This window comes from Mauremys reevesii, linkage group 7, assembly GCF_016161935.1.
Source record: "Mauremys reevesii isolate NIE-2019 linkage group 7, ASM1616193v1, whole genome shotgun sequence".
NCBI lineage: Eukaryota > Metazoa > Chordata > Testudines > Geoemydidae > Mauremys > Mauremys reevesii.
Genome location: NC_052629.1, coordinates 65,055,758 through 65,081,177, shown reverse-complemented (window position 1 = coordinate 65,081,177; position 25,420 = coordinate 65,055,758). Strand labels below are relative to the sequence as shown.

The following is a 25,420-nucleotide window of genomic DNA, read 5'->3' as shown; positions in this document are numbered from 1 at the left end:
TGGGGGCGGGGTTCCGGGTCTCGTGGCTCGGTTCCGCCATGGCTGTCGCGCTCCGTGCGCTGCTCCGTCTAGCCCGGGCCCCAGCTCCAGCCCGCCTGCTGCTGCGAGCCCCGGCTCGGCTCAGCTCGGCGGGTGAGCGGCGGCTGCTGGCCCGGGGCCGGGGGTACAGTGGGGGGCGGTTGTGCAGGTGCTGGGGCTGGTTGTGGGACCGGGGTGTCCCGGGGAATAGTGGGGGCTGGGGGTCAGTGGGGTGATTTAGTTCCCTGCAGGGTGCTCGGCACACGAGCTCCACGCTCTGGAGCCTGCTGCCTCTCCCCGGCTGGCTCATCGGGCGATGGCTCTGCTCTCTGGCTTGCATTGCCAGTTGTGTGCCGGGTGGTGTGGGGAGCCCCGGTGTGCTTTGTCTGTGTGTGCTCCCCCACCTCCCCGGGAGAGGGGCCTGCCCCACAGAACTGGCTCCCTGCACTGCCCCATCCCGCTCTGTCGGCCTGAGCCTGGGGATTCCTGCAGGTCAGGGGGGGGGGCAGTGCCATGCTTTGAGATTGCTGTCGAAAGTTCATGCAGGGGCCTCAGGCCCAGCCAGTGTGGCTGGCTCCGGAGTTGTTGTCCAAAAGCAGAGGGCAAAGTTCTTTTGAGTTGAGCTCTGCTCTGGCCAATCTTATCTATTCCACCAGCAGCTCCTGTCTCACTCCCTTGCTTGCTGCCCACCCCTGGAGGTGCCACCCAGGAGCTCAGGGCTCCATTGCACTGTGGGCAGAAGTGATGCCAGAGCTGTGCCTGCTGCCCTGTCTCCCCTCTGAGCTGGTGTCAGTCCTGTTGACTTCTGAGGCACTCTTTGCACCTGCCGTGCTTTGTGGGCATGGGGCCTTGTGCACTCAAGACAGCACCTCACAGCTGTCAGTGCCTCAGTCTGGTTCCAGGGGCTTGCCTGAGGACTGGCTTGGGGCCACCTGGTCATACCCTCTTCCCTTGCCCTGGTCAGACAGCTCCAGCGGCTGATGTGGATGTGTCAAAGGGCATGCCAGCAGGGCTCAGGGTGACGGGAGCCCGTATGCGAGGCCTCCACGTTCACTTCTTTCTCAGTTAATTCAGGGCTTGTGGAAGGGATCGGATGTGCTGTCCTGGAGAAGGAAAACCTGTATCTAAGGTCAGGTTTAGAATGGGCAGCAGGGCAAGCCTTCCCCGTGCTGCCCCACAGTGTGCCTCAGGCCTGCTGAGAGGCAAGGTCAGTCTCCAGGCATGCTGGTAAGGGGACATTGTGATGCTGCTGGTGCTAGGAGCTGGGCTGCCACTCGTGTGGGAAACTGAATGGCTGTTGGGAGCTACACCCAGGTGGGTTCCTACTGGCCATTATTTTGTGCCGGATTCTTTTTTGACACCAGCCTCATAAAATTTAGTGCCGGATTCTTTTTTGACACCAGCCTCATAAAATTTACCAGTGGCCTAGGCCCAAATCTCCTCACCCACGATTGCTATGGTGAGGATGATGGAAAAATAAGGGTCTGTTTTAATTGCCGACCAAAAGACTGACCTCTCACAGGCTGGGTTCTGCCACGCTGCTCTGGCGTAGTCGCGGGAATGTTAATTTCAGTTTTGCAGCACTAACTCTAGCTCAGTGAGTTCAGAGCCTTTTGCAGATTCCTTCTGCTTGGTACTGTTGGTTCTCTGGGCATTTGTTGAATACTCTGGAGAATAGTTTGTGTTGCTCTGTGAAGCGCAGACAACGTACCCGTCATAGTACAAGGCACACGTGACAACAGCCCCAAATAAAATACAACGTAAACAAGGCAGACACAGACTAGGCTGAACATAACTTAGGCCGTGTCTGCACTATACAGCTTTTAGCGACATGGCCCTGTCGTGCCACTAAAAGGCACTCAGTGTAGCCGCTGTTTGTTGGCAGGAGAGAGCTCCCCTGCTGACAAAAAACTTCCACCCCCAAGGAGTGGCATTAGCATTGTCTGCAGGAGAGCACTGCTGTCACTAAGCGCTGTTCACACCCGCACTTGTCCTCAACAAAACTTTTGTCTTTCCAGGGTGTGTGTTTTTTTTAACACCTCTGACCTGACAAAAGTTTGTCTTTCACTTGCCAGTGGAGACAAAGCCTTTGTGTCATGTGAAATTATTCACTCTTCAGGAGGAGAAGTGAGGCTTCAGGAGAGATTTACACACAGTGCAGGTGGTGGCTTGGCAGACTGAAATAAGGGGAGGGGATGAGAAATGGAACTAAAATAGCGATGGGAGGAAAAGACAGTGCATCCAAGTTGGCATTACTGACTGGGGGAGAGGGATGATGCAATAGGAGTTGATCTGCAGGGCCTTGCATAAAAATATTGCTCACATCTTCTCAATGAACTTTTTTCTTTTTAATGTTGAGAAAAGAAATTACAGCCAAATTCATTTGATTGCAGGTCTGCTGAGGAGTGTTAGTGAGTGGGTTAGAGCAAAGAGACTTGCTATATTTAGTTTGTGTATATGTATCTGGCTATTCTAAATATTGTAGCTGCTGGATAATCTGTTCACAAAGCCTCTGTAATATGCCTGGGTTGCTTTTCCTCATACGTGTGTGGAAAGTCCTATGGATTGGTTGTTACAAGAAGGAGGGAGAAAAATTGTTGTTCTTAAGCTCTGAGGACAGGACAAGAAGCAATGGAGGTTTAGGCTGGATATTAGGAAAAACTTCCTAATTGTCAGGGTGGTTAAGCACTGGAATAAATTGCCTAGGGAGGTTGTGGAATCTCCATCATTGAGGATTTTTAAGAGCAGGCTAGACAAACACTGTCAGGGATGGTCTAGAGCAGGGGTGTCCAAAGTTTTTTTTGGAGAGGGCAAAATAGAAAAAATAGCAGGCCGCCACACCACACACAGTGCCGGAGAGGGGGGGAGCGGACCCCTGCAGCATGACAGCGGGGTCCCGTCGTCCTTCCTGCTGCGGTCTCGGTTGCATGCCGCCGGGCATGCATGGCCCGGGGGCGGGAGGACGCGGGCCGGGCGAAGCGGCCGCGCAGCAACCAGCCGCAGGGCGGAACCCGCCGCCGCCATGCGCGGGCGCGCCCCTCCCGCACGGCGGCCCTCCGCCCATTGCAGGCTCCGCGAGCCGGCTCCCGCAGGTTCCGGTGATCGCTCCGTGATCTGCGCCGGGCGCTCGGGCGGCGGCGCCGCTGCGGGGCCGCTGCCGACCCGGGCGCCGGCTGCGCGCCGCCAGTTGGCGCGGGCGCTTGGCCCTGGTCTAGAGATAATACTTAGCCCTGCCATGAGTGCAGGGGACTGGACTAAAAGACCTCTTAAGGTCCCTTCCAGTTCTGTGATTCTATGGATGGGTGTCTGAAGTGTGGGTGCATGTATGATTGGCTCCCATACCTTTTGGACAGGAAATGATTAACGTGATTTTTTAGGGCAACATTCTTTCAAATCCCACCAATGAAGCAGGATTCAGGCATTGTGCTCTCTCAGTGGAAGGTTCGTGCTGAGCAGCATATTGGAGTTGATGTTCCTGGCGTATTTGAGGGGAGCTGTAGTCTGAGCTGGGTTGGAAGCTGGATCTGGTTATGCTTTCCTTTAAACTTGATTTCTCCATGTATTCTTCTCCCTTTTTTTGGTTACTCAAGGTAGATGCTAGCCATCATAATGCTTTTGGGCAATAAAACTTATTTAGCCTAACTAAACCTTCTGCGGGACCTGGTGAGTAAACTGGATGTATGTTCCTTTAAGCATCTGCCTGCAAATGTCCTCACTTAAGGTCCTACTGGCTTCTGTGGAGGTGACTGTGACCTCACCAGTGGGGCGTTATGATGTCAGTTGTGGAGTAAGTGACCGGAACAATTGCAGCCTCTGCGCAGAAAAGCACATGGCAAACAGGAGGGGAAATGATTGCCCATCTGTAAAGTGGCGTGATGATCCTGACTTTCCTTTGAAAAATGCTTTGAGAGCTATGAAAGCTGTGTATGAATTACACTTGGCACCAGTTAGGTGCAACACAGCAATATTGAGAGACGTGTATGTAGAATGCTTTGATTCCGTTTACACAAGATGAGATCTGCTGCTCTTTTATGAGACTTTCATACTAATGATGCACATATAGATCAGTTTACTCGATCAGTCCACTTCCATGCAGTTAATTCAGGAATTTGACTTGAAAGGGCACCAACTTCAAGGTCAACTTGAAAATCAACCTTAGGGCTTGGCTACACTTACAAGTTGCAGCGCTGGGAGTTACAGCGCTGCTCATGCAGCTGTGTAAGGGCCAGCGCTGGAGTGTGGCCACACTGACAGCTACCAGCGCTGCAGTGTGGCCACACTTGCAGCACTTTCCAGCGCTGTATTGAGAGGTGCATTGTGGGCAGCTATCCCACAGAACACCTCGTACCGTTTTGGCGCCGTTTTGGCGCTGAGTATTGTGGGAAGGGGAAGGAAGTGTGCGGGTCATTCCGCTTCCTGTTTGCCAGCGCCCCGTGGTGCATCGCTTCACATCCCAGCATTCATTCCGGCAGCGTTTGGCGCCATTGTGAGTGTCTTTCTGTTACTCTCTGTGAATCGCGATTTCTGTGGCAAATGGAGCCCGATCTGCTGAGGACTCTGCTGATGAGTGTCACCAGCACAACACGTTTGGCAGTCGAGCTATTCCTTCAGCTCCAAAGTGACAGTGAGGAGTCCGACGATGATATCAATATGGATTTGTCTGCGCGTGTGACACTAGAGTGCTTGCGGCATTCACGGAAATGCTCAGCACCGTTGAACGCCGCTTTGGGCTCGAAACAAGCACTGAGTGGTGGGATCACATCGTCATGGAAGTCTGGGATGACGAGCAGTGGCTGCAGAACTTTCGTATGAGAAAAGCCACTTTCATGGGACTGTGTGCTGAGCTCGCCCCACTCTGCGGCGCAAGGACACAAGATTGAGAGCTGCCCTGACGGTGGAAAAGCGGGTGGCTATTGCAATCTGGAAGATGGCAAATCCAGACAGCTACCGGTCGGTCGGGAACCAGTTTGGTGTGGGAAAGTCGACCGTGGGAATCGTTTTGATGCAAGTTTGCAAGGCAATTAATCGCATCCTGCTACGAAAGACCGTGACTCTGGGAGCGTGCAGGACATTGTGGATGGCTTTGCACAAATGGGTTTCCCTAACTGTGGAGGCGATAGATGGGACGCATATTCCTATTCTGGCCCCCACCTGGCATCCGTTAATCGTAAGGGTATTTCTCTATGGTTCTCCAGGCGCTTGTGGATCACCGCGGGCGTTTCATTGACATTTACACAGGCTGGCCTGGAAAGGTGCATGATGCACGCATCTTTGAACAGTGGCCTGTTCAGGAAGATGCAGGCAGGGACTTTTTCCCAGACAGGAAGATCACAGTAGGGGATGTCGAAATGCCCACTGTGATCCTTGGAGACCCGCATACCCGTTACTGCCTTGGCTCATGAAACCCTATACAGGGAAGCTTGACAGGAGCAAGGACCGGTTCAACTACAGGCTGAGCCGGTGCAGAATGACTGTGGAGTGTGCTTTTGGGCGTTTAAAGGCTCGCTGGAGATGTTTGTATGGGAAGCTAGACTTGGGGGAAAGCAGCATCCCGTTATAAGCTTGCTGTACCCTCCATAATATTTGTGAAGGGAAGGGTGAAACATTCAGTGAGGCATGGACCACCGAGGTTCAAGTCCTGGAGGCTGAATATGCACAGCCAGAGAGCAGGGCTAATAGAGAGGCCCAGCACAGGGCTTCAAGGATTAGGGATGCCTTGAGGGAAGAATTTGAGGCTGAAAGCCAACAGTAATGTTGCTGCCTTGCATGGGAGTGAATTGCACTGCTTACACTGTTATTCTATTATCCATAATAATAATATGATTTGCAGTGCCTCTTTCTTTACTGGGCTAAGGTGTCTTTCACTATCTGCTATAATAAAGACTGTTTTCAAAGCCAAGAATTGTTTTATTGAAAAGAAAAAAACTTCCTTGACAGACAGACAGACACACAACATTTCATTAACACAAGAGGGCAAGGGTGTGGGTTGGTGAACTGTACAGTCACAAGTTTGCATATGCCATGTCTGGATTGCTGTTTAATGAATCCTGCACTTCAGGGTGCATATACTGCATGGTGATGGGGTTGAATGCAGAGGTAAGGGTGGTGGTAGGTATCAGGGCTGGTTGGGACGTACAGGTGTTGGAGGCAGCTGGTGGTGGTAAGAGCCTGGATGCTGGGGAAAGGTGGTTGGAGCTGACATTGGGGCACAAGGCACAAAGGACGGGCGGGTGGGGAGTAGCACGGTAGTGCTCTGCTTGCATGGCAAGTGACTCTATAGACTCCGCTTGGCGCTCCAGGATGCTTAGCAGCCGCTCCGTGCTTTCCTCTTGGCCACTGCATTTCTCTTGGTCCTGCTTTCTTTCTCTCGCCACTCCTTCAATTCTTTTCTCTCTGTAGCAGAGTGCTGAAGAACAGTTTTCAGCATGTCCTCTTTGCTCTTTCGGGATTTTTCTCAAATTTTGAAGCCTCTGTGATGTTGAACATCTGGGCAGTCCAGTCAAGGTCACTGTACACACAGAAATGACAACATTTAACACGGGCAGCATTGTATCCACTATCTCCAGACATGAATTGTTACACTGAGGAGTTCTCACTTGCAAGTTCTCACTTGCATTCTTTATCCCAAAAGGAAAACACAACAGAAGCCACGAAATGGTGAGTGAGGAGTGGGGCTTGAGTGAGAGGAGCTGGTTGCTTGGGTAATCTGGAGTGCTAGAGGGGTTGAGTGAAGATGCAGATGCAGGGGTGATCTTATCTCCTATCTCTTCACTAAAGAGTCTCCCAACATTTTCACAGGACTTAATCCTGGAAGATGTTTCCCTACTGCAGTCACTAGGGAACAGCGGGGGCTCTTTTAGAGCAATGTGGATTCCGCCCGGGACCCTATGCGGCGTGCCTGTGTTCAGAAATGGTCCCCTGGCCGAAGAGTGGCGCGGACGCGTCACCGTCACTGGGACAAGGGACACAGTGGCTCTGCCTATAAACCTGCGCAGGCATATTGCCCACGCTCTGGATGAAGCTTTGCTGAGATAACTGAAGCAGATTACGCGACGTGATAGACCACATCAACGGGCTATTCCACATCTAGACGCTGCCATGCATGCATCCATAACCCCCCTTCCTCTCCAGAAACATTTCCACCCAGAAAATAAAAGCCGCTTACCGGTACACGCTCCTCTGCCTGTCCTTCTGCAACTGCTGGCTGCTGCTGCGATTGGGTACTTTCCTCCTGGCTTGAGAAGAGCTCCTGGCTGCATGCCTCCAGGAATCTGCGGTTTCTTCCCCATCCCAGGAGCTTCACTCGCGGTTTCCTCTCCCCGCAGCCTCCTCCTCCTCCTGTCCCCAGCCTGCTCAGAAGTGTCCATCGTTACCCTGGGATTGGCAGTGGGGTCACCCCCAAGTATGTTGTCCATCTCCACGTAAAAGCGGCAGGTCGTGGGGCGGATCCGGATCTGCGATTCCCCTCTCGGGCTTTGTAATAGGCACTCCGCAGCTCTTTAACTTTCACCCTGCATTGTAGTGCGTCCGTTGATGGCCCCTATCCAGCATGTCCCTTGATATCTGCTCAAAGATATCGTAATTCCTCGGAGCGCAGCTGTGCCTGAACAGACGCCTCACCCCAAACACTGATGAGGTCCTGCAATTCACCTGTGCTCCATGCTGGGGCTCGTTTGCAGCGTGGAGGCATGGTTACCTGTAACCTGTAACTGATTAACTGATTGCACTCCACACCTGGCTGCAGCAAACAGGAAGGAGATTTTTAAATTTGGCATTTAAAGGGCGGGTCACCTGAGGCAAGAGCAGTAGAGTGCAAACTGATGTGCAGAGTGGCTGAACAGGAATTCTGGGATAGCTCCTTATTCCCTGGAGGACAGGTAAAGCGCTGGTGAGTGTCCACACCTGCTGAGCAGCGCTGGTGTCACCAGCGCTGCACTCTTATACCCCAACCCGGATGGGTTTTCAGCCAGCGCTGCAACCAGGGAGTTGCAGCGCTGGTTGTGCCCTGCAAGTGTGGACGGGGTGTTAATTGCAGCGCTGGAAAGCCTCCACCAGCGCTGCAACTTGTAAGTGTAGCCAAGCCCTTACTGTTGTGCCAACTGTTGTTAAAGTTGTACGTAAGGCCCCTGCCCTCCAATATGATGCAGGACTCCTGAACAGAGCCCCTTGTGCGGCACAACATTCCCACAACTGAAGGATTGATCGAGAAAACATATTTTCCTCTCTTTTCAGATGTGCATTATGCATTTGACAGCACCTTGCAGAGTCAGTTTCACTGGTCTCCTGGCTAGTCAGAGAGGGGAAGACAGCTAATTGGAAAAAGATCCTTATTAAACTCAGCAGAGGAGCAGGAAAACTCTTAGACTTTTAAATTGGAATTTAAGAATAAAGTCCGGATTTATGGTGCCCCTGCACAGAGCATCAGGAAATGTTTGGTTTTTTTTTAAATTCCAATCAACAGTGCCCCTTTAATCAGTGCCTGCAGCCAGGCTCACTGATGGGTCTGTCATTGGTGGTGCTGCCAAAGGGGTCACAGCTGCTGTTGTGATGTAAAGCAGGGTCTGGATAGAAAAATAGGTCCTGTCAAGGCCAGCTACAGTGAGGACAGAGCTTGAACCCCATCATTGTCCAGGTTCACACAAGTCTGGGGAGGCAACTTTCATGAGTTAAAAACCAGAAGAATTGAAGGGATTTCTATTCAAGTGCAATGCATTTTATTGGAGGTTCCTGGTTGTGGAGGCTGCACCTTTTAACCCAGAAGTGTCTTGGATTATTGCTGCTTTTCTGCAGGCTGTCCTCTGTAGTGTACTGCTACCTTTGAGGTACATGGTGGAGGGCTTGGTTATGCCCCCTACCAATGGCATGGGAAGGGGATTGGGTTTACACCATCAGCTTCTGCAGAATTTACAATTTCATTTGTCACTTTTTGCTGTACTAGGATCCAGGACTCCTGGGTTCAGTGCCAAGTTCTGCCATTGATTTTTGGTGTGATCTTAGGCTAGTCTTTACCCAGCAAGGCCCATCTATAAGATGAGATAATGGTACAACCCGCCTTTGCAAAGTGCCTTTATCCTCTGCTGACAATTGCTAAATAAGAGCTAGGTGTGAATTATTATTATTAAGGCTTGCTGGCCTTAATGATTATGAACAAAACCTTCCAAATGGGATACCAGCTGCAGCCTTATCTGCTTGAGACTGCAGACTCCCTAGTGCCTCTGCTGCTGCTGCCCAGAGCTTTCTGGAGCAGCAATATAGTGAAATTATCAAGGCTCTGGTTGGTTTGAACCAGTCCCAGCTGTGAAATAGACAAGACTGTGTCAGTGTCACTGCTCCCTGGGGAAGCTCTGAACCAAGACCTGCACTAGATAATCCCAGGGCCGCCCGGGGGGGGGGGGGGGGGGGCCAGGGGGGGCAGTTTGGCCCAGCAGGGGCCCCCACGAGAATTGTTCAGGGCCCCTGGAGCGGGGTCCTTCACTCGCTCCAGGGGCCCCGGAAAACTCTCGCGGGGCCCGGGCCCCCGGAGCTTCTTTGCTCCTGGTCTTCGCTGGCTGGGGGTCCTTCCTCTCCAGGATAGAAGGAGGAACCCCCCGCCGCCGAATTACTGCCGAAGCGGGACCCGCCGTCAGTGTGCAGCCGGGTCTTCTGCGGTAATTTGGCAGCGGGGGGGCCCTTCCATTCCAGGACCTGCCGCCGAAGTGCCCCGAAGACCCGCGGTGGGGGCTGCACTTTGGTGGCGGGTTCCGCTTCGGCGGTAAGTCGGCGGAGGGGGGTCCCTGCCGTGGGTCTTTGGCGACGGGTCCCGGAACGGAAGGACCCCCTGCCGCCGACTTACCGCCGAAGCGGGCCCCCCACCGCCGAAGACCCCGGGCCCCCGGAATCCTCTGGGCGGCCCTGGATAATCCGTGGGGAGGGGGCCAACGCTGAAGGCTGAAAGAAGGGACAGAATAATAGAGGTCATCTCTCCCAACCCTCCCCACAACACAGGGCTAAGAGGCTCTAGGAGAGGGTACAGTAAGGGAGAGAGTCCTCCAGCAGTCGGGTGGAGAGACACAGAATGCTTCTCTGTTCTAGCAGGTAGGGAGGGCTTTAAAGAGCTGTCAGCCAGAGGCTGAAATGAAATGTGGAGCCACCTAAGGTACAGGGTAGGAGTTCCAGCAGTCTGGGTGTCGGGTAGTTGAGCTGTGCACCGGGCATTGCCCTGGAGGGGAGGCCCCTACAGCCTGCCCAGCTCCAACAGCCACTGGTCAGGCTGTGCAGTCCCCAGCTAGCAGGGGCAACCCCTGTGCATTGTAAAAACGCCGGGGAAAGCAGCAGGCGGGTGTTGATTTTGTGCTCGTAACCACAGGAAACCCTCAGTGAGGACATTAGCCAGCAGAGCAGACTTGTAAAGCCCAGAGTCAGCAAGCAACAGAACTGCTCCACACTGGTGCAGGGGCGTGGTCACCGGGGGCCCTGGCAGAAGTGCATTGTGAGGTGGCTTTGGCAGAGGAGGGGCGGGTGCTTGCCTTTGCAGGATAGGAGGGAGATCCCAGCCCGCCAGAAAGCAGGTCCATCCCATGCAGTCTTGCCCACTGCTGTAATGATGTGCCGGTGTCCCTTCCCCCGGCAGGCACTCAGTTCCAGTATCTCGTGGTGGAGAAGAAAGGGGCGAAGCAGAATGTAGGAGTGATCCAGCTGAACCGCCCCAAGGCCTTGAATGCCCTCTGCGATGGCCTGATGAATGAGATGAACCAGGCCCTGGACTTCTTCGAGAAGGACCCAGACGTGGGAGCCATCGTCATCACCGGCAGCGAGAAAGCCTTCGCAGGTAGGCAGAGAGGGCACCCCAGGGCTCTCTGGGGAGGCTTGCTCAGCACGTCCCATAACGGGGTGGGTGGGCTGGAAGCTGCTTTGCCTTAGCCACCCACTTGCCATTGGTAGGTGGGGGCTCACAGGGGCTGCAAAGGCCTCAAGGTGACTGCTGCTGCTTTTAAATGCTTTTTCTCCTGGTGAAGAGGATGTGTGAGAACTACGGGAAAACTCTGAGCCCAGATGGGAGCTGCCCTCTGGACGCCCTCCCTTGTGGATGGCAGTGCTAGGGAGCTCTGCTGTTCCTAGCGGGAGCACTTGCAGATGAAAATGGGGCTTGAGTTTGGGAAGGGGAATCGGTGACTTGTGTCGTGGGTCTGGTTTCGGATGGAGGAGCCTCATTCCCACGCCTCTTGGAAAGGGGAGAACCCAGCTGTGTGTGAGAGATGCAAGGCATGAAGCCACTGATAATTCTGGGGATCTCAAGTGGTTGCCTGCTCCCCCCAGAACATTCAGAGACTCGTGAGCATTAGAGACGGGAAAGGCCCCTCTTGTATCAAGGGCTAGTGAAGGATGCTTCCCAGGGCTGGTCTGCAATACAGAGCGAGGTGGGCTTAACTTCGTTGCTCAGGGCTGTGAAAAATGTCATCCCCATGCGATGTAATGAAGCTGACCTTCATCCCAGTGTAGATACGGCCAGGTCGATGGGAGAATTCTTTAGTCGACCCAGCTGCTGCTTCGCAGAGGTGGATTTACTACAGCGATGGAAGAACCCCTTCTGTCATTGCAGAAAGTGTCTACACCGCAGCGTTGCAGAGGCGCAGTCACAGCGTTTCTAGTGTAGACGTACCCTCAGTGTTTGTCCAGTTGGATTTTAAATGTCCAAACACTAGAGCTTCCAGCCCTTCCCCTGGGCAAAAAAACAATTCACACCTGAATCATGGCTAGGGTCTGGCTTTGCCACTGAGAACCCAGTGTGAAGCCCCAATGATAGGAGATTATTTTTAAGGCCAGATGCTATAACCATGTCTTTCAAGCATGCAATGTGACAGGTGCTCTTGTTAAAGAGAAGCTCGACTTAAGCATCACACCTTTGTCTGAGCATGTTATCTACTGCTCTTCCTACAAGTAACCCCTAAGATCACTGTGTGGAAAGAGAGTAGAGAAAATATTTCTCTATTTCAGTGAGGGAGCTCTGAGTGTAGAGTCAGTTTTCTGGGTTCCCCAGTGCAGTCTAAGGGTATGTCTACACTACGAAATTAGGTCGATTTTATAGAAGTCGATTTTTTTAGAAACTGATTTTATATAGTCGATTGTGTATGTCCGCACTAAGTGCATTTAGTCAGTCGAGTGCGTCCTCACTACTATGGCTAGCATCGACTTAGAGAGCAATGCACTGTTGGTAGCTATCCCGCAGTCTCTGCTGCCCATTGGACTTCTGAGTTAAGCTCCCAATGCCTGATCAGGCACAAACATTGTTGCGGATGGTTTGGGGTACATGTCGTCAGGCCCCCTTCCCTCCCTCCATGAAAGCAACGGCAGACAATCGGTTCATGCCTTTTTTCCTGGGTTACCCGTGCAGACGCCATACCACGGCAGGCTTGGAGCCCGCTCAGCTCACCGTCACCGTACGTCTCCTGGGTACTGCTGGCAGACGCGGTACTTCATTGCTACACAGCAGCAGCTCCTTGCCTTCGCGGCAGATGGTGCAGTAGGACTGATAGCCATCATATGTCTCCTGGGTGCTCCTGGCAGTCTTCGGTGAGGTCAATCAGGGGTGCTTGGACAGACATGGCTATCCTCCTCTTAGAGCATCGGATGGGAGCCAGAGACTCCAGGTCATTCTCTTCTTTAAGTTTTGTCTCATGGAGATTCAGTCCTGCCTGGAATATCATGCCAGCTGGAGGCTTCTGCCTCAGGCTGCTCTCCCACCCAGCAGCACCGTGCAGTTGCACCTACCCCAGCCTATCCCTTGCTCCCATGGCTCATGAAGCCTGCATAGTAGTAAGGAGCAGTTCAACTATAGGCTGAGCAAGTGCAGAATGGTGGTAGAATTTGCCTTTGGACATTTAAAAGCTCGCTGGTGCTGTTTGCTGACTAGGTCAGACCTCAGAGCAACCAACATTCCTATTGTTATTGCTGCTTGCTGTGTGCTTCGCTATATCTGTGAGAGTAAGGAAGAGACGTTTATAGTGGGGTGGGAGGTTGAGGCAAATCGCCCAGTGTCCGATTTTAAGCAACCAGACACCAGGGCGATTAGAAGAGCACAGCAAGGTGCGCTGCGCATCAGAGATGCTTTGAAAATCAGTTTCATGACTGGCCAGGCTTCGGTGTGACAGTTGTGTGTGTTTCTCCTTGATGCAAACCCGCCCTCGTTGTTGATTTTATTTCCCTGTAAGCCAACCACCCTTCCCCCTTTGAAATAAAGACACCATTGTTTTGAAACCATTCATTCTTTCTTTATTAATTAAAAAAAAAAAAAAGAGATAACGGACAAGGTAGCCCAGGTGGGGTCGGGGAGGAGGGAAGGACAAGGCCACATTGCTTATTGTAGCCACACTAAAAATGAAACTGTTTGAATGACAGCCTTCTGTTGCTTGGGCCATCCTCTGGAGTGGAGTGTCTGGGTGCCCGGAGCCTCCACCCCGCTTTCTTGGGCGTCTGGGTGAGGAGGCTATGGAACATGAGGAGGAGGGGAGGCAGTTATACAGTGGATGCAGCGGGGGTCTGTGCTCTTGTTGGCTTTCCTGCAGCTCCAGCAGACGCTTCATCATGTCCGTTTGCTCCCCCCAACAGATGCTTTATCATGTCCATTTGCTCCCCCATTAGCCTCAGCATCGCGTCCTGCCTCCGCTCTTCGCACTTAATTCTTTCCTGGCCTCTTCCCCTGAATGCCTCCATGCATTAAGCTGTGCCCTATCAGTGCGGTTGGATTGCATGAGCTAGGAAAACATGTCATCGCGAGTGTGGTTTTTTTCACCTTCTAATCTGCGATAACCTCAGGGACGGAGATGATGGGGAGCAGAGAAACATTCTACGCTCTACAATTCTGGGGGGACTGCATGGTCACCTGTGCTGCTGAGTGCTGCTGAGTTCGCCATGCTGACCAAACCGGAAATGAAATTCAAACATTCCCGGGGTTTTTCCTGTGTACCTGGCTAGTGCATCGGAGTTCAAAGCGCTGTCCAGAGCGGTCACAATGGAACAAACTGGGATAGCTCCCGGAGGCCAATACCGTTGATTTGCATCCGCACTACCCCAAATTTGACCCATCAAGGTTGATTTTAGCGCTACTCCCCTCGCCAGGGAGGAGTTCAGAAATCGATTTTAGGAGTCCTTTAAATCGACGGAATGGGGTTGGTTGTGTGGACGCATTTATTTTAAAATTGACCTAACGTGGCTAAATTCGACCTAACCCCGTAGTGTAGACCAGGCTAAGAGTCCTTTTCCCCCATGTATCAGTTTTTCACATAGTAACAGGAGGAAGGAAAACTTTTACAAAATAGGATGATTTCTGTGATTTATTTATTTATTTTCAAATCACAAATCTTATCAGGGCAACTTGGAGGTAGGGGTTGGACTTGAAACTATTTCAAGAGGCCCCTGTAAGTTTTAGACAAACCAACCTAGTGCTGACCACTTACTGATCAAAGGATGGTAGTGAGACAAGGTGGGGGAGGAGGTAATATCATGTATTGGACCAGCCTCTGTTGGTGGGAGAGACAAGCTTTTGAGCTTACACAGAGCTCTTTCTCTGTTCTACTGAATAACATCTAATATCCTGGGACCAACAGGGCTATAACAACAGGGCCCAAGGATGGTCGTTTCCCAGTTCATCCTGTCTACACAATATTCTCTCTTTCAGCTGGAGCAGATATAAAGGAGATGCAGAACAGAACCTTCCAGGAATGTTACGGGGGCAATTTCCTTGCACATTGGAACAGAGTCTCTCTGGTCCGGAAGCCGGTCATAGCAGCTGTGAATGGATATGCTGTGAGTTTGGGTTTTCTGTTCCTTAATCCACCCTCGCAGCCTAGAATGTTTCTTGGTAAATATTGTACCGTGGTTAACGTCTATGTCCTTGTCTCAGCCAGCTCCAGGCAGACCCAAATGCTAGTCTTAACTGGGAATTGTGCTAGTCTTAATATACTTTTTATGTAGAGGGCTAATGGAAATTTTTTCTGAGTCAAAGCAGCAGGATAAACAGCATCCAAACACCCGCTCCTTCCCTGCAGCTCTGGCTGTGGAGTTTTTTGCTCCTGCTTTGCCCAGGAAGCAGCTCTGCCTTCCGCCCTTGACCCCTTGGGGAATGTCCCATCCCTCACCCCCCTAGTTGCTCCTGGAAGAGAGGAGTGGGCCTTGAAGTGCTTTGCACTAAGCTGTTTCTCTTTGAGCTCCTTGAGTGGGTTCTATAGCTCTGTGCTGGTTAGGGCATCGATGGGAACTTGGAAGAAGGGGGTTCAAGCCCTGGCTCAGCCGTATGCTCCTTGGGTGACTGTGGGCAAGTGACTTTAGTTCCCCCTCCCCTGCTGTGGATGAATTCAGCACAGACTGTGAGGCCTCTGATCCCAGGGGGCCTAGCTCGACTGCAAGAAACCCTCATGTGCCGGGTGGCGCTGTGCCAGTTCTAACCCATGCCCCTCTCTCCCCCGAAGCTGGGCGGTGGCTGTGAGCTGGCCATGATGTGTGATATCATCTATGCTGGCGAGAAGGCGCAGTTTGGGCAACCCGAAATCTTGCTGGGAACCATTCCAGGTAACCCATGTTGAGTACACTCCTGCCTGTGAGCATCTAGGGTGCCCAAGCCCCTTCCCAGCCTTTGCACTGGCTAGTGGCGTTAGGAAAATGAACGCTTTTAAAAAGACACATTGAAAGTTACTGTGAGAGTCCCAGTGACACGTGGTAGATGGAGCATGGAAACTGACCCTTTCTGGTAACTCAGATAAAGACATGAGTGCGATCAGTTCAGACCAAGGCATCTCTTATGGGCTTGGTTAGTTCGGAATCCCTAACTACCAGGCTTTCGAATGCTGACATCCCTCTTGTGGTGTGCAGAGACAAATCTCACTGTCTGACAACTTCCTACTTCACAGTGAAAGCCCGCTCTGATCTCTGGCATGCGTCTTCCTCCCTTTTTTAAAATGACTACACCAATTTCTGGTCTAATTCCTCCTTCGCTGTTCCTGCTGCCTTTTAATGCTCCAGGCTTGGCTGGTATCGGTTTTTTCATGTATGTATCTAACACAGGGGTGGGCAACCTATGGCACGCGTGCCAAAGATGGCAAGCGGGGGCAGGCGGCAGAAGCTTGGTCCTGCCGGCTCTCCTGCCTCTTCCTGCAGTGTGCTGGGTTCCTGCCCCTCCTCCTCTCTGTCCCTCCCTCCCTGCTGGCTGATCAGCTGATGGCCCTTGCGAGGGAGGGGGTTGGGGAGGAGTGGAGTCAGTGTGCTCGCTGCTTCCAGCGGAGGCAGAGAAGAAGCGGAACAGGGCCTTGGGGAAGGGGGAGTGGTGGTGGAATCGGGGCATATCCCCTCCAGCCCCCTGCTGTGAGCACCCCACGACCCCAACCCACACCCCCAGCCCTCTGCCCTGACCCCCTCCCCACACACACACCCAGCCCTCTGCCCTGAGCCCTGCAGCCCTGCACACCTCCCAGGCCCCTGCCCTGAGCCCTGTATCCTCCTCTCACACACCAGCCCTCTGCTCAACTCCTTCACCCCTCCCCCAGACCCCAGCCCTGACTCTGGCACCCCCACACATACCCAGGCCCCCCATACCCTGACACCTGCACCCCCTCACATGCCCCCAGCCCTCTGCCCTGACTCTTGCACTCCCCCACATACCCAGCCCACCCCCACCCTTAGCACCAAATGGGAGCTCCTGCACCCCACCACACACACTCTTACCTGCACCCCTCGCACCAAATGGGAGCTGCCCAGGTAAACGCTCCACACCCAAACCTCCTGCCTCAACCCTGAGCCCCTTCCCTCATTCTAGCTCCTGGCCAGACCCAACACCCCAACCCCCAGCCTGCTCTTTCACCCCCAGCCCTGTGCTCAGTGCAGAGAGAGAGAATGAGTCAGAACCAGGGAGAAGGTAGGTACCCACTGTATGTGAGCAGGGCCAGTACCCCAGACCAGCAGCGGTTTGGGCAGCTCTGGAGCCGGCGGATGGAACCCCTGAGCGGCAGTGGGCTGAGATGCTCATTCCACTGCCAGTCTGGTGTCCCGGTCGCCGGCCCTGCACAACCCGCTGCTGGTCTGGGGTTCTGGCCCCTGGCCCTTTGCCAGCTGGGGTACCGGCCGCAGGCCCCGCTCAGCCCGCTGCCGGCCTAGGTGAACAGAACCCCAGCCCAGCAGCGGCCTGAGCGGGCCGGCGGCGTAAGATCAACATTTTAATTTAATTTTAAATGAAACTTCTTAAACATTTTGAAAACCTTGTTTATTTTACAATACAACACTAGTTTAGTTATATAATATATAGACTTGTAGAGAGATCTTCTAAAAACCATTAAAATGTATTACCGGCACGTGAAACCTTAAATTAAAGTGAATAAATGAAGAGTCGGCACAGCACTTCTGAAAGGTTGCCAACCCCTGATCTAACACCAGGAATCTGTAGGTCTTGCACCTGCTAGATGTGTTGTCAGGTTACTTTCTTGCCCATTAGACACTTCCCCATCTCCTCCAAGGTCACGTGGTGCTATTGTTGGGTCATCTGGAGCCTTGCGTTCAGTAATTAGCCTGATTTACCCTCTGATTTTTGACTGGTAGCTATTGATAGACCTGCATGCATGTGTCCGAGCACAGGGCAGCTGTCAATCACATGGTCACTTTAAAGACCCATAAAAGGAAAGGGATTCCTGAGCTTGCCCCGATCTCAGATCCCAGATGCTCAAGAAATGTACTTGTAGCAGGGTCCCTTTGCCTACATCTGTGCAGAGAATAGTTCAAGTGGTTACATACAGAGAGAACGGCTGGCAAGTGTGCCCCATAATTCCACGGGGTAGAGGTATGGGGTGTGGTGACACCCTTAAGCCCCAGGACAAAGCTAGAGCCCTGTGTTAAAATAACAACAGCAGGTAGAAATACGCGCATCTCTTACTGTCTGATACATAAGGATCCAACAGCTTGTCTCCCTGCCCACCTCTTCCTCTTCTCCTTGCTGTGCTGCCACCCCTGTGTGCACAGACCTGACCTGTTGCATGTGTGTGTGATCAAGGTGTGTTTATTTAGGAAATTCCTCCTGACTGAGCCTTGCAAGCTAATTGCGGCCTTCCTAATTAACCACAGGAGCTGGTGGGACTCAGAGACTCACGAGAGCAGTGGGCAAGTCCCTGGCAATGGAAATGGTCCTAACCGGAGACAGGATCTCTGCTCAGGAAGCCAAAGAAGCAGGTATGGGCACAAGTGTGTACGCCTTCCCGCCAGGCCCCTCCTGCGGCACTGGGTGGGAAGGGAGGGGAGGTTTCCTGTACCCATGCTCTGGGTGAGAGGACAATCCGTGAGTGCTGCTCAGGCATCATTTCTAGTCTGGATGAGGGTGGGTCTTGGGACTTGCCAGCTGCCTGAAGCTGTCACTTCATGCCCTTCTCCGGAACGCCTAGCTCCTGGGGAGGGCTCCCCATCTGTGGATCCATGGATGACTGAGACCCTCCTGGCTCTGTGCCTTGGGCATGTGTCAGTTAACTAAACGAGTCGAGGAGAGAGTACATCCTCTGCTGCCAGGCACAACGGGGCCTCACAGCCCTGCGGAGTGCAAATCCATCACTGTTCCTTAAAGCCAACTGTTCCCTGCTCCATGTGTGGCCCAGCCATCCCCATAGCGCGGAGCAGGAGGTGGCTTCCCCAGGCTGCAGACTGGCCAGCACGCAAAGGTGTCCCCTACGAACATACTTGGCTGCAGGCTGCTAGGGGCACATGGCTCTTCTCTCTTATGACTGATTCTTCCACGCTGATCCCATCTCTGTCGGGCATTTGCCCAGCCGCTCTCCCTGGCGCTCCTAGTGCAGAGGGTTCACTGCCTGGCGTTGTTTCTCTTTGCCGTGTCCTGGGATAAACCATTCAGAGAGAAGGGACATTACTGGGAAGGATTTCCTCCCCCAGGCATTCTCCCTTCACTGTTACCCCCCAGATCCTGTGGGGAAGCTGATAGTGATAAATCAGCTCAGGAGCTCTTCAGCCCAACCCAGCAGGCGAGGGGTCCAGCAGGAAGCCAGCTCTTTGCACACCATGGCCCTATGCAGGGTGGCCAGATCCCCATCGGGAAGGGATGCACTCAGCAGCTGATGATGCTAGGTGGAGGGGACCGCATTGCTCTCGACTGAAACATGGCACTGCGTAGACAGCAGCCCTCTGCCCCGTAGCTAGAATAGAATAGAAAGGGTAACGACCCTCCCCCATTCCATCTCCCGGGTGGAGTTTGGCCTTTGTTCCTGTAGCTGGGCACACGCTTATTGTCAGCTCCGGATCCGGCGATTTCATTTGGACTCACTGCCAGGAGGTAAAGGGGTGATAGGGAGCGAGGTGCCTGCTGCTGCTCAGTCTGAAGCACAGAGGGAGCTCGGCATGGGGTGGCCTTTGGATGGTGGTCTCCCATGGCCTCCACACGCTTCACTCGGGCATTTCTCTGCTGCAGGGGGAAGCTCCAAAGTGGGGTGACAGTGGGAGCTTTCTGTGGGCGCTGCAATGGCATCCCTCGGCTCCATGCCAGTGTCTCCCTCAGCTGTGCTCGGTTTAGAAGGAAGAGGGGTTTGCTAATGGGAAACGCAGCCTGGGTTCCGAGTCCAGCCAGACCCTTTCTGGCTCAGGCCCCATCAGCAATAAAGATCCCACAGCTGGAGCTGACTTGGGGCCAAGACTCCAGCTGCCTTTTGCACAGCCCTGCAAAGCCCACACACCTGAGGGCGAGAGGGCTGCGTGGCCAGGCCGGAGCTGCTGGGTTCGAATGCTGTTCCCTGCTCTGCTTCCAGCCCCTCCGCACTGTGGTGCTGGGCACTAGGAACTGTCCAGCTCAAGTGGTGGCAGCCGTGGCTCTGAATACACGTGGGAGTGGGTGTGCAGGGATGGAAGGGGATGCTCATGCACAGTCGCCTCTTAGGCCATGCCCATGCTTTACTCCAGTGAGGCTTTCCACCACGTACAGGGCCCGCTAACTGACCCGAGGTTCATGCGCTGGATCTGCTGGCTAGCAGCTGCTCTGCGTTACTGGTGTCGGACATTGGACCCTGGGCAAGACTGTCCGACAAGCACCATTGTTCTGCTCTGTGGCTGGTCAGAGGCTGGGAGTTGTGAACATGTTCTCAGATGGTGGTGTCTGGGGAGGACACAGGAATGCTGAGTGCCAAGTGCTGACGGTCCAGTAACTTGCCCCCTTTTCTCTAGGCCTGGTCAGCAAAATCTACCCCGTGGAGAAGCTGCTGGAAGAAGCCATCAGCTGTGGGGAGAAGATTGCAGGGAATTCTAAACTCGTAACAGCAATGGCCAAGGAAGCTGTCAGTGCAGGTACAGGCAGTGCTGAGTGATGGCTGAACGTGGGGGTGGGTGCACTGGGCTGACATGGCTCCACCAGGGCTCAGTGGGAGGTTGAGGTGCTCTGGGTCCGTAGCCGTAGAGGGCAGCCTTGCTGAGGAATGGTGTCCTGGAATAGGCACTTGCATGAAAAAAATAGTAAAATAACTCCTCACTTAATGCTGTAGTTATGTTCCTGAAAAATGCTACTTTAAGCGAAATGATGTTAAGTGAATCCCATAAGAATTAATGTAAATGGGGGGAGTTAGGTTCCAGTGAATTTTTTTCACCAGACAAGACTGCGCGCGCGCGCATGCGCACACACACAGTATAAGTTTTAAACAAACAATTTAATACTGTGCACAGCGATGATGATTGTGAAGCTTGGTTGAGGTGGTGAAGTCAGAGGGTGGGATATTTCCCAGGGAATGCCTTAGTGCTGAATGATGAACTAGCACTCGGCTGAGCCCTCAAAGGTTAACACAGCACGAATGGAGGGAGGGGAGACAGCATTGCAGAAAGAGAGAGAGACACACCATGTGTGAAACAGAGAGAGATGCGCATTGCTCCTTTAAGTACGGTGATCCCACTCTAAGTACATTGCCTTTTTAAATAGATCAGCAAGTTGAGACAGCAGCTGCTGCCAGCAAGCCCCCTCCCTCCTGAACCCTGTCGTGTCCCCCACTGCTCTATGGAGATGGGGTAACCGAGGGGCAGGAGCGGGGGCAGGGGGACACCCTGACATTAGCCCCCCCTCTTCCCCCCCCCCCCCCTCACAGCAAGCAGGAGGCTCCCGGGAGCAGCTCCAAGGCAGAGGGCAGGAGCAGCACTCCGCAGTGGGGGAGGGGGACAGCTGCTAGCCTGCTGGGCAGCTGCCTCACAGGGAACTTAGGGGTGTGGGGAGCTGATAAGGAGGCTGCTGGTCCACGCTGGTTCCAAGCCCCCAGCAGCTAGCTCCAATGGGCTGCTCTTTCTGCAAGCAGTGGACAAAGCAGGCGGCTGCCAAACAACGTTATAATGGAGCATTGCACAACTTTAAATGAGCATGTTCCCTAATTGATCAGCAACGTAACAACGTTAACCAGGACGACATTAAGTGAGGAGTTACTGTATCGTGGTTTCAAGGGCACCTGCACCTTTAACCCCACTCCATGGCCCGCTCCAGGAACACCCCTCAGGTCGGATGTCTCTAGCTGTCACCTGTCCCTCGTCTCTCCTGTTCCCCTGTTCCTTGCCTGTGGCACATGGCAGTCTAGCCTCCTATGGGCTGTAATACTTTGGTCTTGTTTTGATTGCTGGGTTAGTGTGCGGGGGCTGGGTGGGGTTGGTGGCCGGTGAGAGGAGGCCAGACTAGATGATCTGGGGGGCCCTTCTAGCCTTCACCTTTGTGACCCCTGCTCTGCAGGCTCACGTCTGGCCAATCGCAGTATAATGGTCTGTGAACATAAGCCTGGGTTCATCAGATCTGCCGGTTGTGCCTAAAACCTTGCAAATGTGGCACGAGTGCAGCTGCTGCAGTGACGTGCGCGCAGGCAGCCTGGCATGCTAGCCCAGATGGGGTGACGCTCTGGGGTTAATGGGGACTATGGGCAGGCCAACGTTTACCCCTTCACTGCCAATGCTTTTCGTGCAAACATCCAGCGGGCATGCTCATCTTGCCATCCCAGCTGGCCTGCACACCTGCCAAAGCCCCAGCCTGCCCCTGGAGATCTCAGACAGCGCAGTCCTGGGTTCATACAAACAGGTGGGGATGGCGGGGAATCAAATGTGCTGTGGCTCCACGTGAGCGAGGGGTTCTTTGAAACCTCCCCGGTTTAATGTCAGCCGGCTTCGGGTGCAGACTGGGGAGACCCTCTGCCCTGCCACCCAGGAGCTGGTAAAGAAACGTGGAAGGAGGGGAGCAGAGGTCTGGAACGTGCATGATTCTGGCCTTCCCCCGGTGAGGCTGCGGTGGGGCAGTACAAACCCTTTAGGTCTCCTTGGGGGACTCTTCTCTTAGGGAGCAGGCTAGATGTGATCGTTAAACACCCAGCCATCCCCTCCGCTTTCACTTGCGTCTGCCACTGGCTCCTCTTTTTCAGCCTTCGAGATGACGCTGACTGAGGGAAATAAAATGGAGAAGAGGCTCTTCCATGCCACCTTTGCTACGGTGAGTATAGGTGCTGCCCCGCGGGCTGCTTGTCTGGAGAGTGACTGTTGTACGGACCGTGCCCCTGAGCCCCTCTGTCTCTCTCAGGATGACCGGAAGGAGGGGATGGCAGCCTTTGTGGAGAAGAGAAAGGCAAACTTCACAGACCACTGAAGCCAGCGTGCCTTGTCCTCTCGGAGCTGCTGAGACGGAGCCTCTGCCTTGATGGGACTGACAAATAACCATCGCAGCAGGTTGCGCCCGGCAGTAACCAGTACGGGTGCCGAATCCTGTGCCACTGCCCTGGGAGGAAAGGCCCTTTGATTCACAAACGCTACATTACACGGGGTGTTGGGGAAGGACCTGCCGTAGGCTAGCCTAACGGTTTGGGCCCTTCCACGTAATCAGGTGATGGGGGTGTAGGGAACACGTCTGATCTGAATCTCAGATGACCTGACACTTTTGTTCACGATAAGAAAATCGGAAATGGAGATTGTCGTGTGATCTTTATTAAAGGGCTCCCCTTGCTGTGTTGGTGGCACTGCCCTCGCCACGGGAGGGCTGGTTCGGACTGCATGTGTCAAATGCTTTGGTGCGCTGGCTCCGAGAGCTGGAGACAAAGGAGGGCTCTGGGGTTTGGGTTGGTCACTAAGCAAAACCCCACTGCCCTGGCTATGCTGCTGTCCTCTCCCCAGGGCGGGGACTCGGGGCTCCAGCCTCGGAAGTGCCCTTGGTAAAATGAGTGTCACAGACAATAGGAAACCTCCAACTCAAGAGACATTCTCCATCCTCAGACTCCTTCCTGTTCTGACTTGGCCCAGCTGAGCAGGAAACTGGCTCCCTCCTCTCCCCTGGCTGGGCTGCGGGTCTCTGACAAGGGGCTCCGGAGCCAGATCAGCCCCTCTACCTGTGAGCTTCTTGTTGCAGTGCTCTCCTTGCAGTGCTCTCCTACGGGCTAGGGGGCAGTGGCCCCTGTGCTGAAGTGGGTCTGATTCCTAGTGCTGAGTGACCACGAGCTGGTGCCTGGCTTCCAGCTGCTGGCCCCTGGCTCCCAGATGGGATGGAAGAGCCGGTGGCCTGGCTCACAGACACACGCTGAGGCATTACCCACTGCCTGTGCTGCCATGGCCACACTGCTGTTTGTAGTGCACAGGACGTAGGAGTGGGCAGGTTGGATCAGAGCAGGGGACCGTCTCATCCCAGGGACTGTCACCAACAGGAGGAGGTGTCAAGCAAAGAGACCTGCTAGTGGGAATAACCCTAAGGGTGTGGCTTCCTGACCCATCTGTTACTGGTTGGCTCGTGTCCTGGAGCACAGGCCTAATCACCAGGATGGCTGCACCGAACGTGCTAACGATATGTCTACGCAGCAGCTGGGGTGTGTGAGCCGCTCACCCCACCCACTGCCTGTGCCGCCACGGCCACACTGCTGTTTGTAGTGCGCTAGCTGGAGGAGAGCTAGCACGTCTGCCTGCCTGTGCTGGCATCGATGCCTCCCCTCTGCTGTGCAGGCATACCCTTAGTGCCAGTGAGGGAGGCTCCACCCCTGCTCAGATCATGAGTTCAGCCAATGGAGGGTAAATGGAGAGGGGAAACCACCTGTCCATTGAGTATCTCCATTTATCCGCCAGTGACTAAACTCATTACTGGGGGATGATTGAGCTAGTTGTGAGCTAAGGGGTGACGAGGAGGGGCAGAGTTAAGGATATTTGAGTGAGCTTAATGTAGAATTCCTTGGCTCTTTGGGTTTCTAAAACTCCAGTGCTATGTTATCACCTAGCCCTTTCAGTTACTCTCTCTGCCTGAACAGTTTAACCAAGTTTTTCCCCAGTGGGCATTTCCTTGGTTTTTGTTATACAGTGGAGGACAAATCGTGGTGCTGTTGCTGCAGGGAAGTATTGATCCTCTCCCAAGTGGGTACATCACAGCTTATAGGTGTACCTCTGTCTCCAGCTCACTCTAACTGCCCCATCAGCTGCCTTATGGGCGTTCAGCCCACCCCTTTGACAGTGGCCTGTTAGGAGTCTGTCACCCCAGCAAGCTCTACTAGGGACTCCACCACATCCCTGGGGATTGTGGGGTGATGAGGCGCCATCCATATCCTAACCCCCACAAGTGCAATGCCTTCTAAGCCCCACCTGACTCCTGCTGTGGCTTTCCGATCATGGCTGCCGTAGCAGGTCTCCTGCCCTTGTTACCAGCCAGGTAGTGATGCACAGGCTGGCTTGGACAGGTGTGAGTGTTTTACCACTGTGCGCGCTAACATGGTGCAGCGCAAACTGGAGGGTGTGACCTCCTGGGGGACATGGGGGGGGGGGAATCTCGCAGGACCCACTGCCATAATAGCAGAAGCAGGATAAAAATAGAGTGGGCAGTGCAGAGCGGGATTAAAAAAATAGTCCTCCCACACCACAACCACCATGAATGCCCTGGCCAGCTGCCATCACTCTCCAGCCACCCAGCTCCGAAGGCAGTACCGCCACCAACAGCAGCACGGAAGTAAGGGATTACTTCAGATTACAAATAATGGTGGGGGTCATGACACATTCCATGGATGCCACTGGAAAAGTTTGTGCACCACTGCTCTAATACCAGGGTTAGATGCCCTCGTGGGAAGAATAGTGGAGCCCTGTGCATACTGCAGCCTTTGGCAACAGTGCTACAGTGGTGGGGATCACAGCTAGAAGTGTGCTAGTGTAGACACACTCAGTGGTGCCAGATCAGCTGTGATTATTTGACAAGGGTTTTCTGACTGCCGGCCCAGGAGGACCAACCTGGGATCTGAGAGGAATTGTTGCCTTCCATCTTCTGTGATTTCATGCTGCTTTATCCCCTGTCTGAAGGAGACCTGGGAGGGCTTGTAAAGGGATTTTCTGGTTGTGTTTTGCTGCAGACATTCATGTCTTGTTGATCATAGAAGACTCTGTGGATAATTGCAGACCTGGTAGGTTTCTGACATCAGAGATACCTGTGCAATAT

At 53.6% G+C, this 25,420-nt stretch overlaps 1 protein-coding gene across 3 annotated transcripts; it reads left to right on the top strand.

Annotated features, from left to right (window-relative positions):
• On the top strand, nucleotides 1-24,205 carry ECHS1 (enoyl-CoA hydratase, short chain 1). 3 transcript variants are annotated; one of them, XM_039482669.1, is made up of 8 exons: nucleotides 1-132; nucleotides 10,628-10,825; nucleotides 14,672-14,799; nucleotides 15,462-15,561; nucleotides 18,097-18,201; nucleotides 20,188-20,307; nucleotides 22,395-22,462; nucleotides 22,550-24,205. In XM_039482669.1, exons 1-8 carry the CDS (start codon nucleotides 39-41, stop codon nucleotides 22,613-22,615), a joined length of 879 nt encoding a protein of 292 aa, XP_039338603.1. In that variant the 5' UTR covers nucleotides 1-38; the 3' UTR covers nucleotides 22,616-24,205. The 3 variants fall into 3 exon arrangements, with proteins under 3 accessions (XP_039338603.1, XP_039338605.1, XP_039338604.1); XM_039482671.1 differs by lacking the exon at nucleotides 1-132 and adding an exon at nucleotides 3,879-3,996; XM_039482670.1 differs by lacking the exon at nucleotides 1-132 and adding an exon at nucleotides 9,903-10,092.
• Nucleotides 24,206-25,420: the final 1,215 nt, after the last annotated feature.